Source organism: Haliotis asinina, chromosome 6 (genome assembly GCF_037392515.1).
Source record: "Haliotis asinina isolate JCU_RB_2024 chromosome 6, JCU_Hal_asi_v2, whole genome shotgun sequence".
Classification (NCBI taxonomy): domain Eukaryota; kingdom Metazoa; phylum Mollusca; class Gastropoda; order Lepetellida; family Haliotidae; genus Haliotis; species Haliotis asinina.
The window spans coordinates 3,356,875-3,377,263 of NC_090285.1; the positions used below are offsets into that span (position 1 = coordinate 3,356,875).

Sequence of the window (20,389 nt, forward strand, 5' to 3'; positions counted from 1 at the left end):
TTTGATAAAACCAATTGCGAGTTTATTCAAACGACATCACTGAATTACAAGCAGCCAAAGTGCCTTGAAGCAATAGGAACCGTGAATCAAATATATCAAATTGCACTGAACACAGCTACAGTACACAGTTAGTATTAGGCGAGTACAGGGTGTATGCAGGGACGGATTCAGGATAGGTGTGTGTGTGTGTGTGTGTGTGTGTGTGGGAGGGGGGCGGGGGAGAGATTCTCAGGACAAGTTTCTCCCCTCTAATCAGAAGTCTAGTAACATATTGTCGTCATTGTCTCCACCACGTCCGCCTAACATCTCAATCGACTTCACCCATTTACTTCAGCTTTCTTCCGCTATCTTTTTATGTGGTCTCTTCAGCATTAATACTCTGCAATTTTAAATGCACGTGAAAACACATTTAGAACGTCATCTTTACATAAAAGGAAAAACATATTTCCATTCAGGTTGTGTGTTATGCGGGTGTAACGGGAGCGGATATATACGCGGAGCTGATAAGTATTGAACTAAGCGCACGTAAAATATATTTCTACATGGCTTCCAAAAATATACATCTGAACGTCTGTTGCTTCTCATTTCGGAGCATTCGTTCAAATATAAACCGTCCTATTGTCCGTTTGGATCAAATCAGGACCGATGAATTGCAATCTACCTCGAAAACTATTAAACATAGCATACTCAGTGAAATGCTGATCATAATCAACCCATCATACCAACTCTGTGAGTTTTTTGCAGAATGTATTTTTGTCCTAAAAATGAAAAGAGGTTGTTTGAGAATCTATCATTAAAGTATTCACACAGTTCACTGTTTGGTACGAGGGAGGAGTGTAGAGAAAGCCAGGGGTTCGAGGAGCACGTGCAGTTTTTTTGTTTGTTTGTTTGTTTTTTGGGTTTTTTTGCTGCTGTGCTGTTTCCATCGTTTCCAGGTTGTCCCTTTCTCTGCACAGACTGACAAAATGGAATACATTACATGCGGTTGACCTTCAGTTATCGTGGAGACTTCATTGGTATCATCATCATCATCATCGATGTTGTTTTTGTTGTTGTTGTTGGTGGTGGTGGTTAAACACAGTCTCACAATTAAAACCGTCAGAAGCGTTCTTAAACTCCCACCGAGTGAGCTACGGAGTCCTCTCGTAAGAAGCATTTGTAAGGATGTTGCAGATTTTATGACGGCTTCTCGGGTGTCAAATTGCCCGTGGTGTTGAATCAGCAGAAAGAGAAAAGCAAGTACATCTGGTAATTTGTCCCTCTAGTCTCCATGGGTTTGTATTTCAATAAAACTACACAGTCCGTAAATTACCTGCCCTTGATTTTCACGAAAGCTCTACCCAGCTGAAAGGAAATATCGTGGTAAACTGCCCAGAAACATGGAAGGAAGGCGCACATTAAACCATTTTCCACCCAAATGAATATAAGGAAAACCAAGTTCATGGACAGTCAACTTCTTCATTGCTTGTTAGAACCTACGTGGAAACGTCGCACTCAATTAATGCAATAAAGAAGTTTATAAGCATGGGTCTTCACAACTTCTAAAATGCCTGTCAAAGAACAAATGACTATATTCTGTTGCATGAAAGGTAACTCGCAAACTCGTGACTGGATGTTACGCTTATCTCCAGCCGAACACTACGGCCTGGTGTAAACTCCGTGGGGAAGTCTAGTGGTTAAAGAGTTCGCCCGCCGAAGGAACGGGTTCGACTTAGAACAATGAGTGCAATATGTGAAGCCAATTTCTGGTGTGCTGGGTATTGACGGAATATGGCTCAAAGCGGCATTAAGACTCACTTATCGTCTTATTTGGATTGATCCGTTAGACTGAGCGAGGACGTACATGAATTTGTCTGATGAAAATCTGTTGCGGTTAATGCGGAATCCATGTAAAGGGGCCCAGGGTTTAGTGAAGAACTACCGACATGCAAGCTGTGGCGACATATATCATTCTGAAGCATCTGACGAGAACCATCAGTTGTAGAGCAGAAGAATCACCAACTCTTGTCTCTGGTGCTCTATATGCTGTTGGCGACCAGACTGGCCTTGTCGTGCATCTCATGGGGCTGGTACTCCACCTGGAGGGGAGCGGACCCCGTAGGCGTTGTCCGTATTATCCTAGGCATCACACCGACGATGGTGGCGGTAGTGTTTGGGGACCTATGGATGATGATGCCCACAGACTGTGAAGGAAGTATTGAGTCAGGTTTAGTTTTCTCGTTACATTCAGCAGGTATACATCACGTCATGAAGTGACATAGGTCTCGGACTTTTAGAACTTTTATAACGAAATGTTGACCAACTCAGAAACAATCAGGGCGAAAGGAAAATCGAGACTAAAACATGGCTGTATAACGCATCAGCGCAGAAGGGATTTTGAAGACAGTTTTACCAAACTTATGTGTCATGTGTCAGCTACTCTCTGTGACCTCATGTTAACAATCAGTTTCCGGTATTAAGAGGTACATAATTTTAATGTGTTGTAACTGCCACAGTCAGCAGTACTCCAGCTGTTTGACAGCGACCTGTGGATAACAGGTCTGTAGCTTATGCTCCCGGTGGTTAATACCATGATCACCGACCCAGTGTGATGACATACAACCCACTACGTCGCAGCATACGTCGCTATACAAAATAAAAAGCTGTATAAACATAAAATAGTCCCCATCCTTCATGTACACAACTTCTAGAACGCCAATCAAAGAAGTTAGCACAGGGTGCCAATAATATCGGGCTTGTCAATGCCTCTTGGACGGTACAGAGTTCTACCATCATCAGATGGAGGTGACACAGGCTGTAGATCGATGTTCATAACTATTGGTGATGCTGTATGGACATTGTTATGAAGCCACTTACCCCGCGTCTACAGCTAAGGATGCCGGAGAGGACAGTGCCAACAAGGGAGAGAACCCATGCTACGACAAAGACGAGTGCGAGAACGATACTCATAGTGTAGATGCTGCGCAAGTTGTCACAGGTCAATGGTGCTGGCTCCGAATTCCTGCTGGATCCCATGTATGATTTAGTTTTCGATGGCAGTAATTCTTATCTAAAATTATTCGTGTTAATTGTTGTGGTTCGCGTATCATTCAGACAACAGCTTACGGAGTCCCTAATACTAGCATTCTGAAGGCCAAATAAAGCTGATGCAAATAACAGTAAACAGATAGACCATTTGCACTACCCAGTGCAACCGGGATGAATAAACAGGTGGAATCACTTGATTTGTTTGCTATCGTTAATTGCTTATTAATCATTTGATGCATGCATACTTAGATAAACGATACGTGTCTTTTTATTATTTTCGTAGGAAAAGTTTCTTGTGGGATGATTTTGGTATCATCGCACTATTGGCCTCAGTTGCAAATAAACTTTCTCTTGTCCCTTTTTTTATTTTAAAGCATGACAGCAAGTCCTACACACCAAGAATGATATTCCTCACATCCAGATAATGGGCAGTTCCTAGCTTCACAATTTCTCAGAAGTTATAGCCCGGTTAAACTTCAATGAATCACATCGTAGTTTTAGTTCATTAAGACACTTTTCTTGTTCCAACAAACGCACATATTGTCTGTAACGGTTACATAACAAAAGACTTACAGGCAATGGCACTTGGTTCCCAGGGAGGCGCACTGGCTGGTGTCCATGGTAACGAAGCCAGGAGTGGCAGTGAGTCCAACCAGGAAGAAGATCCCCATGACAAGGGAGATAATGCTGAACGCCATGTGAGCGATGTACTGGGGGGTATAGAACACTGGAAATACTAGGATATATAGAGCAGTGTGAACAGAAAAAGAATAGCGTTCATTGTCCCGAGGTCATTGATCCGGGTATATATTACCGACGTGTCACTGTGATAGAGGATTCTGGATTCCGTCGGCGTACATGTACAGTTATGACATTGTGCAATGTAAATGACAGAAGATTTCACTTCTAAGCAAGTTGAAGATAAGATCAGTCAACTTTGCGTGGACACATATAAAGAATATATGTGAAATTATGGTTATTTGGCTATATCGCCCAATATTAGAACATATACCGCCATAGAAGATTGCGGTGATAGGGCAGATTCGTGTCGTTAACTCACCGCTCCTTTTTGTTTCACGGAGGCGGAGATGAAACCAGTCAGGCCAGAGAGCACATACTGAAACAGCAAAAAACAGTGAGACGTCATTCTGGTAAAATGTCGTCAACCTTTCAGGAAACATCCATGCATCAACCTCCAAACTTCCCTGAAGCGTCTGCCTTCTATTAAATGTCAATATAATATTCTAAAAAACCTTAAGCGTCTGTGAAACGTCAACTTTCCTCGAAACGTCAGTTTGCCGAGACTTCGTTCCTTGAAACGTCAGACTTCAGTGAATCGTCAATCTACCGTAAAAAGGCAATCTTCCAGGAAATGACAACCATCCTTGAAATGTCGAAACATCATTTAAACATCAACGTCATCCAACAGTGAAACGTCATCAGTTTGTGGTGATGAATGTTGAATTACTGTTTAATATATTTAGATAGCAACGTCCGGATCCATGAGCCAAGTTGGGGCAAGAAGCGTCTGACGGGTACCTCGAAACAAGAACACGGTGTGACAGGCAGCCTAAATTACACAAGAAATAAACTTCACTACGAAACTGATTTAGAAGAGTTTCAACAGAGGACCAGGGACAGGCTGTACACTGTCTCCACAGACTAGGTTTCTGACACAAAGTTTTGCATCTGATTCACAGATGTCCGTTGTTGTCGACGTTGTGGCGGGTGGTAGGTCAAGACAGTACGTTGGGTATGGAGACAGTGTCATGGTGTGGAGCGGGGATGGCAACCTTGAACCGTATGGCATCGTCAATGGGATTGATTTAGGCACCTAGAGTGTTTGTCTGAACCCGAAATCAAATCATGAAAAAGGAGAGTAATTCATACGATACGTAATATACCATATCAGTGAGCCTTAAGCCTCGATCAAACAAACATCTAGGTCCAGATGCCTTTTTGATTACATTTCATCAAACGAGATGATATTAATAATAACTTACAAACAAGCCAAGGGTCCATATCGACGACCGCTTCGCAAACCCAAATACCCTTCGATAGTTGGAGGTGTAAGCGGTGTTGAAATCTGCCTCGGCGGTCATGATGAGCTTTGTATGGAGTGCACTCAACACGACGCTGATGATGACACCTGAGAACAATACCGAGTTTAAGTAAACTTAGCCTCAGTGTATTTCGTTACACTCCACCACTGAGTCTAACAAAACCTAGTAGAAGGTCGCGTCAGGTAACCTTTGAGCGACAATGACCGTCCAATCAAACGCGAGACGGTTAAATAGATTTAACCAATCGGCCAACGGCTACTACTTAGGGATCGGAGGGACTTTCAGAATATTCAAGTCACTGACACAGATCTCTCCACAAACAAAAATCCGCATGTAACACAGTTATTTGACCTGCAGTATATACGCTTTGGAGTTACCATCAGCTAATATATTCGCAAGAAAATATCCTTGAATATTGCCAAAACACTATTTTCAGCGACTGTTTACTCACCGTTGTCATGGCTGTAACGTGCGCCGTGTGCATCACCTGGAAGCGAGCGTACGCTAAATAGCATTCGGAATCGTTCGGGTATCTACGTTTTCGAGATAAAAAGTTTAAAAGGTATGCGCGAATGTCCACTTTCGCAATTTGGTAAGCTGTGTTCTATTTGGTCATTCTCAAAGGTTACCTGACACGACCTCCTATAAGGTTTTGTTAGACTCAGTGGTGGAATGTAACGAAAAGTTCTGATGATAAGTTTACTTAGACTGGAACAATACCTGGACTCTATAGCCACATCGGAACAACAAGTGACAAAGGATAAGGATGTACAAGCGTCATTATATCCACGAAATCTGGAACTTTCCGTTAAAAAATGGAGGTCAGTTTTGCAAAGCCTAATCTGAAGTCACGCTGACATCAGATTTTTTCTTGCATTTTTCGTGAAATAGCCTTTTTTCTTTCATTTTTCGGGGAATATCTTTTTTTCTTTCTTTGTTCGGGGAATAGCCGAACGTCTCATTGTGCTAACTTCACGACCCCAGCACCAGGACATCATTGGGCACCACTCTCCCATGTCCTCTACATATTTAAGAAGACTTTTAACGTGCGGAGATTACGACATCGGGAACACGATTTATTTTACAAACAACTTCTTTGAGTCCAATTGTGCAGCCAGGATACAGTTAGTCACGCCTCCAGAGCATCATCATAGCTGGGTGATGATGATCGGGGTGAACGACGCCCCCACCTCTCTAGGATTTACGTACAAAGTATGTTCAACATTAATCACACGCGCGCTCGCACGCACGCAAGCACACACACACGTCACCTTCCCCATAGTATTTATGCATATTTCTGAAATATCGCTACTTACAAAATGGATGCCCCCCAACCTAATACATGTGTAAAACGCTAATGAAACCTCATCATCCTCCAGCACAAAATGGGTAACCCTCCCAGCCTCCATCAACAGGTTATGTACGGTCCCTGATAACAAGCCGTCATTTTGCCAGAATCAACCCGAGTGCCCAGTGACATGGCCATGAAAACAAATGTACTCGGAACGTTTCGTTATGTCACCAAACAAACTTTCATCTCGATCACAGATATGATTTCCGTTTATCATGACGTCATAACACTTCTCTCGATATAGTCTACTTCCGCAGTCGTTGATGTGATGAAAATGTCGTGTCACATACCCACCACAGTGGTGACTAAATGAAAGTCTTCATTAAACTGGTTTTGCGTAACGTCATCAAATAAGTTTCTAGAACAGATGTAAATAAATATTTGTCCCGCTAATAGATGGACAAACGCAATGAGATAGCAGCAGTTTCTGTCACTTTCCATTCTTTTTAATACATGCATTTAATAAAATAGCATACAAGGCGTTAAATATCAAACATATCCAGAGGAACACGCTCACCATTTTTGAAGAGAAATCAATTTGTCCATAACAGAATGTTATATAATACTCTACGATAATACTGAAAATAGCGATAAGAATATGTCCATTATCATATAAGAAATTTCTGATGAAAGCTGAATTTCATTGTGTTTTCAGACGAAGAAATATTATGCAGCAGAGAGAGTTTGGATTGTCCTCACAGCGGCTTGTATGGCCCATCACCAGTTCAGGTGCGGCTGGGTTGCCTTATGCCTATCATCACTGTGTTATTTTTGTAGTTCTTTTATAAAGAGTATGGTATGGATGAAAACCAAAACGAACGTCCCGTTTTAATATGAAAATGAACTATTTAATGAGGAAGTTAATGTTCTTGGTACTTTGTTAAAATGGATTACTTAATTACAGTCACAATACCCCAGACGCTCCATGATATTAGGGAACGCCAAACTTACTTTACAACCTACACCATTGTGGAGAGTTAACACCTGTACATTGATGTGTGTTATCTCAGTTTATGAAACAAGGCTCGTCCGACCGCTAGATTTCTGATGGACGGTCGAAATTTACAGCTAGCCAGCCTGATGGTCTGGTCAAAATTTTAGACAGCATGTTCCATTAATATTCTTTGGATTATCTAGTCTGTTTAAATCCATGTTGAAGTTACCCGTCACGATGTCTGGCTGGGGTTTGGCTTATTTCATACACTGGTTATCGTCATACGTTTTTAATCACCAAACTGGTTGCCTAAGTTCACTTCTATCTCAAACAAGAAGTAGATGCAGTATGTACAACAACACATGAAGATTTCCTTACTTCTTTTATGACATCCAACCACTATCCGGCCTCGTTTGTTGGGAGACAAACATCAAGTGCTCACGAGGAAGGGGTTTTTTTACAACAAAGAATGCTGATACATGTATTTATGTTTTTATGGACTCACCAAGAACCATGACAGTTACAGATATCACTCCGTTGGCAACGTTTTGTCCGCGTTTGGTCGCCATGTTAGAATACTGTGATGTGTGAGGGGCGCTCCGGGCCGTCCTTCTGACAAACTAACCTGACGGTGAAGTTGAAACCGGAATGAAATGCTTGTAGGTTTTTACTTTTCGCCCCTTTCCGTAATCATGTATACTTCCTCATGAACCAATCGTCAGCCCTCGCTAGTTTCCGTAGGCAACAAAAGTTTGCAGAATATAGTCCGGAAATAATTTTTAATTTCTGGGTTATGGATTCGTGGATATCGTTTACATTTTTATTGTAATTCCTTGTTTCGACCTTAAAACTCCCGGAAATATTGTCGAAAATGTTCGCACCACATTCTCGTGATTGTGTATCAAGTGTCCGTGTCTTGACAAGGACGTGGGAAGCTGATATTTGTATCAAATTCCGGACCGGGTATATGTATACATCATGTTCGCATAATAACAGACAGCAGCGAGAGACTTAAAATATTTGTAAGGAAACAATGGCTTCATGTAAGGGGTAGATGTGGTGAGTGAGTGAGTGAGTGAGTGAGTGAGACTGTGAGTGAGTGAGTCTGTGAGTGAGTGAGTTATACGAACTCGGGTTCTCAGAGTGACGAGTTACCGCTCCCCCCATCATGAAAATAATTATTTGGTCATTCATTGTGTCATCATTACGTGTCTGGACAATTCCCTTTTGCGCCATCAAGAGGTGTATTTACTGATCGTCAACAGTGGTGGACAGTTTTCATTAGCTGGCAGCTAAACAATCATTGTATACTGCTCACATTCAACACACACGTGAGTGCTACAAATATGCTCAGATGCAAACTATGTGGCGTGCACTTGCAATGTGGAATCATGACCTAACGGTCTTTTTTTATTTATGGGAAATTTTCAACAAAATTTGGTGTGTTACTAGAATGAAGTTTCAATAACAACAAAACACTTTGATTTTCATATTTAAAAAATGTATTAAAAAGTTTACAAGACACCGACCCTGAGAAAAAAATGAACTTTTTTTCAGCCATGTTTTTGGTTGGGAACATTTCTGCACTTTAGAAAAATATGTTTTAGTATTTTGTTTTGTAATGGTATCCTGACTATCCATTTTGGTGATGGCAGTCACATATTTACAACATACAGTAAGGAAATTTGGCCTTGTGGGAGTAGCCCCATATCAATAATTTTCTAAGCTTTTTTGCTTTTTTATACAATGTTTTCATGATTAATGTCTAAAGGTGAGTAAAACATCATCAAAATAAGCATACATATTCATTGTCATGGTACAACAGGCCTTTCTATCCCAAAAGGGTGACAGTAAACTTTTTTTTAAAAAAAAAAAGAATATTTTACAGCTTTTATAAAAATATACGTTTTGTGATACAAACATATGTAAATGTATTTAGAAGAATATCTAGTGTTCTATCTGTAAAATTGTACATGAAATTTTACGTGGAGCTAGGGCAAGGGATAATTTATCAAAATACACTTTGTTTTCGACAATAAAAATTATTTTAAAAATTATTAGCATTCAAACACCCATACTATCAAAATGTTACCTCATTTCTTTCCAGCCATATACTTGCTGGGGTAATTTTTAAAATATTTCTACACTTCTGAAAAATATTGGTATGCATTGTACTTGTTTATTGGCACCAAGTCTGTATTTTTGGCAACAAAAGTAATATATCTAACACATACAACTGCGAACTTGATTTGTAACTGACGGAGTAGTACCCGACTGCTGTTTCAACACCATTATAAACATATGACATGTAGTAATGTAGTAATGACTAGAAAAAGACAATAACTGTATACAAGGCAAGTTTGATGTTAACAAAAGTTTGTCAAAATAAGTAACAACCAAGTAAACCATAAGGACTTCTTGCTCCTTTCTTAAGACAGGAGCAACCACATAAACTTTCTACAGACAACATACGAGTAGTGTCACTGCAAATTGAATAAATAAAGATTTTTCTCCTGCAACATAATCCATAAAACATATATCACTGGGCTGAAAACTAAATTTGGCCCAAGTAACAAACAAATCTCAGCTAAGCCCTTTTATCATTTACAATATTTCATACATGATGGATTGACACCATATCTGATATTTAGAGGTCAGGGTTGAGGTCTGTTTTGGATGTGATCATAAATACTTAGCCAATACATTCTAGCAAATACAGTTTCAGTTGCAATGATCCTGGGGGCTTATGTATCCATTTTGGCAAAGTTTAAGAAATATATATGAAGAAATATTGTTATTCCTTGGAAGAGTACCTAGTCTTGTTCTTTCAACTCTATCACAAATTATAAGTGCATAGCAGGTATATATGCCTCAAAGATATCCTAACGACGACATACAGGTCAGGTTGCATGTTAATCATGCGAATCTGATATAACACTAGCCACCAATCTGTGTCATTCTGCAAAACGTAAGTAGCCTGGGACTTTCTCTTTCTTCTGTTCATTTGGTCAGCACATGACCAAACCGGAGATGATACATTTACAACATGAAATGTCGTCTTGCTCAACTGTCAAACCCTACCAACTTGTGTATACAAACAGTCAATCACATTTTAATTCACTCACTGTCAGTAGTATTTCATTTTTGATAACCATGTCAATTTCATAAAAACTTAAAACGTACGTCTACTCAATCAGTGTGCACGCTGTTTACTTATACCAAATATGTGTTAAAACTGGATTGATCGGCGGTAATAAATGGCTTATATTCGTTCGTTAGTTCAAGATGTATCATATCGCAAATATGTTGTCACTCACCTATTTCGCGCCAGAGATGATATATCAACGCTTGTTGACAATTACGATCTCAGCTGGCAGGCCCTGTATGCATACTTGTTCAGTGGCCTCTCAACATTAATGGGTGGCCCGGGAACCAGGATGGTTGCTTCATCGCAAGCGAAAGTTACTTCGGTATAGACGGTGGGGTCGTTTCCATTTTTATTTCAACACGTTGTTCAAAACATACAATTCTTAATGGAATTTGAAGCTGGATGATTCTTCTAACTATGAAAATTTTTACAAACATGTGCGCTTTGCATAAATATGTTTTTTTACACTTCGGAAGTTTTTACCTTCACAAAGTCAACATTTGACGTCACATTTCTCAAATTATGAAAAAAGGTGTGTCTAGCTTTGTAATCCTTCTTTCCATTGGTTCATTTGTATTCTTTTGTGCAATCATATAAATGCGCGTAGACTCACCCACCTGTTTTCACTCCGTTTTCTGACCATGTTTTTGTGCTTACGAGAAGAGCTGTTTTGGTTATCTCCCCTGGCGGGATATACGTGGAAATGGAAATGTTTAATTTCAGAATACATTTGTTTTTCCGACCTGTTCCATTTCCCGATAGTATAGTACAACCAACATCAACAAATACAGTCACGTGTGTATGAAAATGTGTGATGACATTGCCTTGAATTGTGTTGTTTGTTTGTTTGCTCACCTTCAGTACCGCTGTATGTAAATACACGTGGCTGGACCAGACAAGCCACAGAATATCTATATTTGTAATGAGGCGCACTTGTATAGATAACTTCTTGTATGTGATAGAGAGATGTGTTGGTGCAATGATTTTAAACTTTATCAAGCTAAGCTTTATCGGTAGTGCTGTGGGCTTCATCATAGACTTTCTAACTTGTAGAATGACGATGAAACAATTCATATCTGTTTGGAAAGGAATATTAAAATATACCTATTTATCTCCATTCCTTCCATCGTTCATGGTAATCTAGATCTAAAATTTCGACAAAGTTTCATTGATTATGCGTGACATCGCGAGTTCGAATCCCGGATCCGTTCTGGTTATGATATTTTAGGGCATTGGTCATTATTCAAACAGAAGTTGAAAAACAACAGCTTGAGCGTAATACCTGAACTTCACAAGAATAACACCTAAAGGTACAAGTCCTTCCTATGTTGGTAACCCCTTTAGTACACCGATGGCACAGTGGTTATGTGTTCGAACCCCTGATTATTATCGTAACTCTGGATGGAACTCCGTGATGAAATTTCCATTCCCGAAAGCTGTATCCAAACAATGAGGTGTAATACTACTTGAGGTGTTTTCAACAACAAACCACGCACTTCTGCAACATAGCGTATATATGATTGGAATACTATACCAAACCACGCACTCGGCCGCACAAACGTATGTATGATTGGAATACTATACCAAACCACGCACTTCTACAACAAAACGTATATATGATTGGAATACGTCAGCAGCAAACAAACTTTAATTATTCACACAAACATGATGTCAACATATATAACGTGTAAACATGAATAAAGTTGACATCTACCCACCCGGGCGGCCACATCGGTGCCCACTGTGAAATTGTGAGAAGCGTTCATAAAATCCTAACATCAAATCCCAAATACGACCGAACCGTTTCCACATCCAGTAGAAAGCTCTTCTAAAAACAGAGTCAGTTGTACAGTTGTGACAATATCATGAATATACATTTCTAACTAGCTAACTCCTGCACGATGTTGTTTGTAAGCTAATCGAGTCTTAGACGTGAAACACTCCACCGATGACAGCGCGCAAAGTCATTCGATTCAGTCGTCACCTCTCACCCCTTTCCCTAACCTCGCTATTCGGCCTTATTCCTCACTACTCGCCCCTTTCCCTAACCTCGCTATTTGGCTTCATTCCTCAGTATTCGCCCCTTTCCCTAACCTCCAAGAAGATACCCGCAGTCGGATTGTCCCGGAATAATATGGTATGGTTAGAATTAGATAGTATACTATAGAAACTATAGGTGGTGAATCTATATGGAGAGTGTGTAGTCCTAGTACATGCCTAGTTCAAGTAATAAATATGAGCATGTGAAGCATGCATGGCTGAAAGTCATAATGCCATTTACTGTGTTAAAAATGACAAGTAAAGAAATGACCTTCAGTAGCCGACGCTGGTCATAAAGACGACACTCGAATGGGGTAGCCAGGCTTGGTTGATAAATGTAACTGTATCTTAGTTGTATACATCGATGCTCATGCTGTTGATCACTGGAGTGTCTGGTCCAGACTCGATTGTTTACAGACAGCCGCCATATAGCTGGAATATTGCTGAGTGCGGAGTAAAACTGAACTCACCCACTCACTACGATTTTCAAGATTTCTAATATTGTTGAAATAGATTTCTGATGTAAATACTTACAACGCAAACATGAACATATATATGTGGAATAAAGGCACGTGCGACAGTTGTGAAGGGGATGTAGCTCCACATAGCTGATGAGGTCTACAGTTGGTCGCCCACGACAGGGACTAGATACACTGACTACGAAGCAGCAATATGCAAGACCACATATCTCTATTCATGCCGTGTGTAGAGTCATTTTCTGACACAATCGTGGATAATACCATACATGATGTAGGCCTCTCGCCATTACAAACCAGTTCAAAGCAGTATGGCCGACCCGGCACGTGTGGATGTCGTCTGCTTCACTTGATATGGTTCTAACTTAAACAGGCCTGAGTTAAACAAACATCCCCTGCTCAGCCGGTACCTGGGTTCTATAATGGGCATGCACGCATGTAATTTGAAACCATACAGACTTAATAAAAAAAACAAAATTCTGATAATGCACCAAACAGCAGTTTATTGCCTAAATTGCTTTTATCGTAATTTAATCAGAGCGCACGTACCGCACTCCTCTGATACACAAGGGAGCCTTTTGTCAAAATGCACTTACAGCATAGTCATTGAGAACATTTTAATCTTTGTATCACGAATTCTTTCACGGATTATTTGGTGAGAACATGTTTAATTTCGCCATTAATTATGTGTAAATATGAATATTTGAGATGCAACGATGTTTTCATCACTGACACGGTGGCGATGTTAGACTTAGGTAATAAAGCTTGGGGTAGATATACACAGGGAACCCTGTCCATGACCAGCACAGTAAATCTATTTGTCATCGATTGAAAACTTGATGGGTTTCTATACATGAAAACGTGTTACAGTTGTACACAAGATGCATCTATCACACAAACAGAGCGTGTTGCAGTTCTACACATGATACATATCATACATTGAAAATCTGTTGTTGTTCATGCACAAGATGCATCTATCATACATTGGAAACATACTGCATTTCTCCACATGATGCATCTATCACGCAATGAAAACAAGTTGCAGTTCTCCACACGATGCATCTACCATACATTGAAAATGTGTTGCAGTTCTTCACATGATGCATCTGCCATATAAGAAATGTGTTGCAGTTCTGCACAAGATGCATCTATCATACATTGAAAACATAATGCATTTCTCCACAAGCTGCATCTATCACGCAATGAAAACGTGTTGCAGTTCTCCACAAGATGCATCTATCATACATTGAAATGTGTTGCAGTTCTCCACAAGATGCATCCATCATACATTGAAATGTGTTGTAGTTTTATCTATGAAGCCTTTATGATGTATTCTCAACTATCAGCCATTTAATCAGTTGTCAGGAAACAGTAATGTGCGGGTGCTGAACCTATTGCTTTAGGTGTATCAAATCACCAATGGCAAATCAATTACTGGGTTAACCAGTCATTACCACAGCCTTCCCATCGGGCACTGGTTTGATCTTTTCTTTGCTGATCTGTTTCAGAATGTATGAGAGGGAGAATTCATTTTTCCAAAAGAATGGTGAAATTAATGTGTTAAAAAGCCATAACTTTCGTTTTCCATGAAAATGCTTTTCATCCTGTGACTTGGCAAAAATACCACCTGTACCACCATGATCACCTGTTGCAAACACACCTGAGGCAAGTTAATTAGCCTCGTGAAAAAAAATGCAAAGGAACAAATAAAACGGTAAAATCAAACGGGGAGATGGTATGGGCGTTCTGTGTGTCACTGGTGTGAAATATCCTCCATAAACGTTTCTGGAAACATGAGAGATGTGACGTCGATGAAACTACTTGTCACGTGATAAGGCGCAGACACCACAGGCAGTAGAAATGGGAATTCTAATCAGCTGAGTAACACTTTTAAAGTACTTCCACCGGGGTCTTCTCGTTCACCCAGCAGTTTAAGAAGATTAACGTTTATGCTTGATTGTGCAAACACTGTTTAATCTTGTGAGATATGGCCGGCAGGCTGGAGGATTACTTACCTAATTGGCCTGCTGAAAGCAGTTCGCCATGACACAGATAGACATTAGTTCTAAATTGTTGTAACATCACTCTAAGTGAACTATAGATTTTTGCACAAATAAACACTACTCATGCTTTCGCCGTAGATAAGATGTGCCGCTTAGTTTATGGACCTCTGCCCAATAGGAAGCAAGCAACATATGATCACTCCCCAAGACTGATGAAATGATCAGGTCTTCACTGACTCTGAAACTGTCGCCAGACGCATATCTGAAGGGCAGCATGTTCCACAATACGCAAGCAGTTTGGAAGAGGTGCAGAAGGTTGGTTTGATATAGATATAAGGAAGGTTCAGACGTCAGACCTTGCTGGTGCGTGAAGCCCATGGAACCACCCAAACACCGAGGGACCACGCACAGCAAACCACGTGGTGGACCGGCAGAGGAAACTCACCGTCTCACCAATCTGGTGGTTGTCTGTGAGTACACAGATTGTGTATCCAATCTTGGTTGGAACTAACGTGTAATGAGTGATGTATGTACTGATGTGTATATAAGTTTATGTATATAAAAGCCTTTAAGATGTAAGGCGACTCTGCTTGTAAGAAGTGACTAATGGATTGGATCTCATGCTGCTGATCACTGGATTGTCTGGTCCAGACTTGATTATACAGAGACAACCGCCATGTAGCTGAAACATTGCAGAGTGCAGTTTAAAACTAAATTCACTCACTCACCAGATGTAAAGATTAATGTGATCATAGTTACTTCTACTTCAACTAGTGGTGCAAACATTGTTGCAATGACATTGCATCTTAGTGCTTTGTAAACCACTGTGATGTCATCTGTGAAAATGATCTTATGACATCACAATACCTATGCTATAAGGCTGTATAGTTACCTGGTTCACCAAACAAGGGTTATTCCTGTGTGACAAGTCTATAACTGTATGTAGGAGGGCCTGGAGACATCCCACAGACTGCATCCTTACCTTGTCAGCTTGCTGACAGGGTTAACTTCTTTGTTCATGTGGACAAGGACTTTGCATCAGGAGGTCTGTGGTTCACATCATAGCAGGGGACTTGAAAAAGTTATGACCTCCACATGGAAACTGTTAGAAGAATGAGTTTATATAAATAAAATTACATGCTCATGTCTTTTGGTAACAAATCTATCACACTCATTCATTCAGATACATGCTACCTGTATCACCAGCAGAAAAATGGGGTTCCCAGTTGAATAAGTCATGTGACTTTAGCTTTCTAGCACCTTACAGTCAGCATGGGTTGTCCGGCATAATAATGTGCTGTGTTATTGATTGTTAGCGCTATCAGCGTACTTAGTGTGGAGTTTGGCACTAAATAAATGGACATATTGCTATTTATCACTACATTTGTCTCTTTGTTGTAAACTAAAGGGAATACTGGGTGAATCATGACACTCCAATATGGCAATATCACATCTTCTCTTCACAACACAACATGGAATAAAAACAATAACAGTTTATTTCCTAAGATGGAGGGTGGATATAATAACAATATGTAAACAATGGAACTCTACAAATACTGACCAGTAAATCACATGTGTAACAGACACCCTCTAGAACATAATGCTGAATGTCTGATGCTGTAGAGAAGGACAAGGAATGCTTAGATGAAGATACATTTGTATATGAGATTACTTACGATATAAAAAATAAAACTAAAAAATGTCACTAAACAATGAACATTGTCTAATCACAACAGCAGGTATATTTACAACGGAACAAACCTGAGTTGTCTCTGATATAATTCAAGATATATATGCTATAACACAGGATTGTCTGTCTACATTGAACTGCAATAGGTGAATCAGCAAATGAGAATTTTTTTCAAGTCATCACCAATAGTATGGAAAGAGGAAATGAATTACTCAAAGAGGAGTAATCAATGTCATGATCAAAATTCCACTCTTTTAAGGGTATAAACCACTCAGTTATAAGTCGGTATACAACAGTATGAGTACTACAGACTTTCCTTCCCATAATGCCAACATACATGCTACATATCAGGATCTTCTTGAATTATTCAATTGATGTGTTGTAGGACAGATAACTTTAAGCACCAAAAGGCCTTTTGTAACTCTAAAGTTGGAAGACAGAAGACATTTTTTTTCACCAATATGTTTGCCTCCATGTAGAACAATCCTTGTAAAAAGCTACCTCTGTCTACATATCAGCTATGTGTCACCTTTTCATGGTCTGATGTTCTGAATTCACTTTTTTTTTTAATACATGGAAACTAGTTTACACCTTCAAGACATGATGACCGTCACAGAATTATGCTGATTAATGCTTAGATCAAGATAAACAATAAAAAAGAATAATATTTTCACACACATTTTGGACAATGAATAGCAATAAAATTTTTAAGAAAACATACAAAGAAAAATAAGGATATTTTTGGACATATTTTGGACAATGAAGAACATTGAGAACAATTATTCTATAAACAAGCAAGAGAAAAGATAAAGTATTGCATGACTACATTGATTGCACAAATATATTTGGTTGTTTGTGTGAGAGTGGCTGCTTTGAACAGTATTTCAGTTATATCAGGTGTTGTCATGCTGAGGAGAAAACCCTGAAATCACAGATTTTGTCCACTTTCAAAAACCCACAAGAATAACATGACAATGCCAAAAACCCACAAGAATAACATGACAATGCCAAAAACCCACAAGAATAACATGACAATGCCAAAAACCCACAAGAATAACATGACAATGCCAAAAACCCACAAGAATAACATGACAATGCCAAAAACCCACAAGAATAACATGACAATGCCAAAAACCCACAAGAATAACATGACAATGCCAAAAACCCACAAGAATAACATGACAATGCCAAAAACCCACAAGAATAACATGACAATGCCAAAAACCCACAAGAATAACATGACAATGCCAATGACAATGTCAGACATAAAGTATAGAGATATGTTCTGGTAATCCCCAGGGAATCAGAGAGCTGGGGCACCTGACACAACTGCAATATCAAAGCCCAGAACTCTATACAATAATATTTCTGGTTTTACTTCAAGTCTGTGTTGCAATTTAAGGGAACGTTAGATAAATGTTTCTGATTTTGATGGGTAGTTGTCACACTACTGTCCTACCAAGTATTTTCCTGCCACAGTGTCATATATGATATCAACAATCAACAATGTTTTGGCATTTTGGTTTGAAATCAATCAAATCATGAGATTTTGTCAAGCAATGGTACCTAAGTAGAACGAAACTGCCATTATCAGTTAATTACTGCTGCATATGAAAGATACGTAACACTGTAGAAACAACATCAATGTTTTTTAAGTCACACATGCTGTTATTCCCTACAGGCATTAAATGTTACAAAACAACTGCAACTTTTAGCATTCTGTTAAAACTTTGTCACATAAACCCATGTACATACTAAAGACGCAATGGCAGAAAACTGTTGTCTCCTAATTTCTAAACTGATATAAAATTCAAATAAACTCTGCTAAAGTGTAAACAACAAATATTATGCAAGTCTGAAGATGATTCCTTTGGCTGAAACCCTGCAGTGACAACCTGATGTCTAGTTGAGTGTTGCCAGCCACTGTGAGCATCTCAGCAGTGAAGACTCAATAACTAACTGAGTATGTGCAAATTAGCCAGACATGCTGTCACAGATACAGAAATTGCTGACTTCATGAAACACAAGTATCTAAGTTTTGTAATACATATAGTTATGTATAATTCAGCACTACATAAATGGCCCATGAATCTTGAGGTGACTGAAATTATGCTGTAAATAGACATCATGTGATGTATTCGTTGTGGCATTCTATGAGCAGTCAGACAGAGAACTTGCCATCACTCTGGCATGCGTGGACATCGGCTCAGATGGAGATGTTAGTGTTGTGGCAGATGGTGGTCATCGGAAGACCTGGATCACACTTAGCTAGAGTATTCAGCAACTGTTTCTACATGTATCTCAGTTAAAATGTAGTTCTATACTGTTAGTCCAGATATTGCACCAGTCTACACTTGATACTGGGAGATTCAGGACCTTCTCCTGAAGGTCATACACAGACTTGTGCTGTAAACTGTCAGCCACAGTAGGTAGAGGTACACCTGGTACCTTTGCACAAGGAACATCTCCTGCTGTATCAAGACCAAGCTAGGTGCTTTGGAGGATGTTTAAATGTAACCTGAGGATGTTCCACTGTGACCATCTGACATTCAAGCGCGTGAACCCTTATCAACAACCCTAGTCTTGTCAGCGCTTGGTGTGCTTGACGTCTGCTTGCTTTTTCTCGAGTCTGCCCAGCTTCAGGAGATTCTGTTTCACCAGTTGGTCATTAGGGTCCAGCTTCAGCACTGCTTCATAGTGATGGCGGGCGTTGGCAAACTGGCCCTAGAACACACAGACAGGACACCAGAGTTAGTACAGATTCAGAAAACCTATTGGTTCTAGAAGTAATACATCAGGCTGGAAAAAGTCTGTGTGTGCAATTAACCTGATCACAGGATAGTAATCACACCAACCACTATGCTACTTCACTGCTCCATACTGTACGACCTTGCAGACACAGAAGACTGTAGAACCTTACAGACACAGAAGATTGTATAACCTTACAGACACAGAAGACTGTAGAACCTTACAGACACAGAAGACTGTATAACCTTACAGACACAGAGGACTGTATAACCTTACAGACACAGATGGACATATACTGATACATGAATGAAAACACGAACTGCAGTTTGGGAAATGACTCTCAGCAAATGTACAAGGAAAGAAAGGATTTGGTTTGTGCTTCTGGGGCCTAACATTACAAGTTATCACATCATGTCTTGGGAAATATTATAAGTTATCACATCATCTCTTGGGAAATATGGGGTTTTGCCAGTCCTGAGGAGGAGGCAAAGGGAGTATGAGGGACTGATAAAACCCAGTATTTCCAGAGACAGGATGTAATAACACATTTATCAACCCGAATGTTTTTACTATATCAAAAGAAAACAATACGCAGCATATGTTAATAACTCTTGGCGATGCACTCTTTTCTCACTTTGCATGGTCACTGAGCTGTGATAATATGACTTTTGTACTCATGGATCATGATGGGTGTACATGTTATTTTATCAGAGTCACGTGAACCGATCAAAATCCAACATTCCTACATGAGGCTGGATTAAAACTGTTGTCTGGATTTGAATCTGCATCCATCTTGCCTTACCTCAATGTAAACTTCACCTTGGTTTGTACATTTTATCCGTTTTCAAGGTGTTTCAGAGTAGGATGGCTATACCATATAACATTTCACAGTGGCTGAGTCCAGCTGTG

The 20,389-nt window shown here is 39.7% G+C and overlaps 2 protein-coding genes across 2 annotated transcripts in view; both read right to left on the bottom strand.

Annotated features, from left to right (window-relative positions):
- Nucleotides 1-8,042, bottom strand: LOC137286716 (uncharacterized). Its single transcript, XM_067818698.1, has 6 exons — nt 7,881-8,042; nt 5,031-5,176; nt 4,088-4,144; nt 3,601-3,737; nt 2,857-3,001; nt 1-2,183 (listed from the first exon to the last, which is right to left on the bottom strand). The coding sequence occupies exons 1-6, from the start codon at nt 7,942-7,944 to the stop codon at nt 2,019-2,021; spliced, it is 714 nt and encodes a 237-aa protein (XP_067674799.1). The 5' UTR covers nt 7,945-8,042; the 3' UTR covers nt 1-2,018.
- An 11,194-nt stretch (nt 8,043-19,236) lies between these two features.
- The window catches only part of LOC137287550 (protein O-mannosyl-transferase TMTC1-like), a 58,024-nt gene continuing 56,871 nt past the window's right edge, over nt 19,237-20,389 (bottom strand). The window contains exon 18 of the mRNA XM_067819902.1: nt 19,237-19,456. Coding sequence (XP_067676003.1) covers nt 19,319-19,456 — 138 coding nt within the window. The 3' untranslated portion in view covers nt 19,237-19,318. The remainder of the gene's footprint in view (nt 19,457-20,389) is intronic.

Coding starts and splice junctions, on each gene's coding strand:
- LOC137286716 (XM_067818698.1), bottom strand. CDS start 7,944: ATGGCGACCAAACGCGGACAAAACGTTGCCAACGGAGTGATATCTGTA. Junction 4,145..5,030: donor TATGGACCCTTGGCTTGTTT/GTAAGTTATTAT, acceptor TTGCTGTTTCAG/TATGTGCTCTCTGGCCTGAC. Junction 2,184..2,856: donor TCCTTAGCTGTAGACGCGGG/GTAAGTGGCTTC, acceptor CTTCCTTCACAG/TCTGTGGGCATCATCATCCA.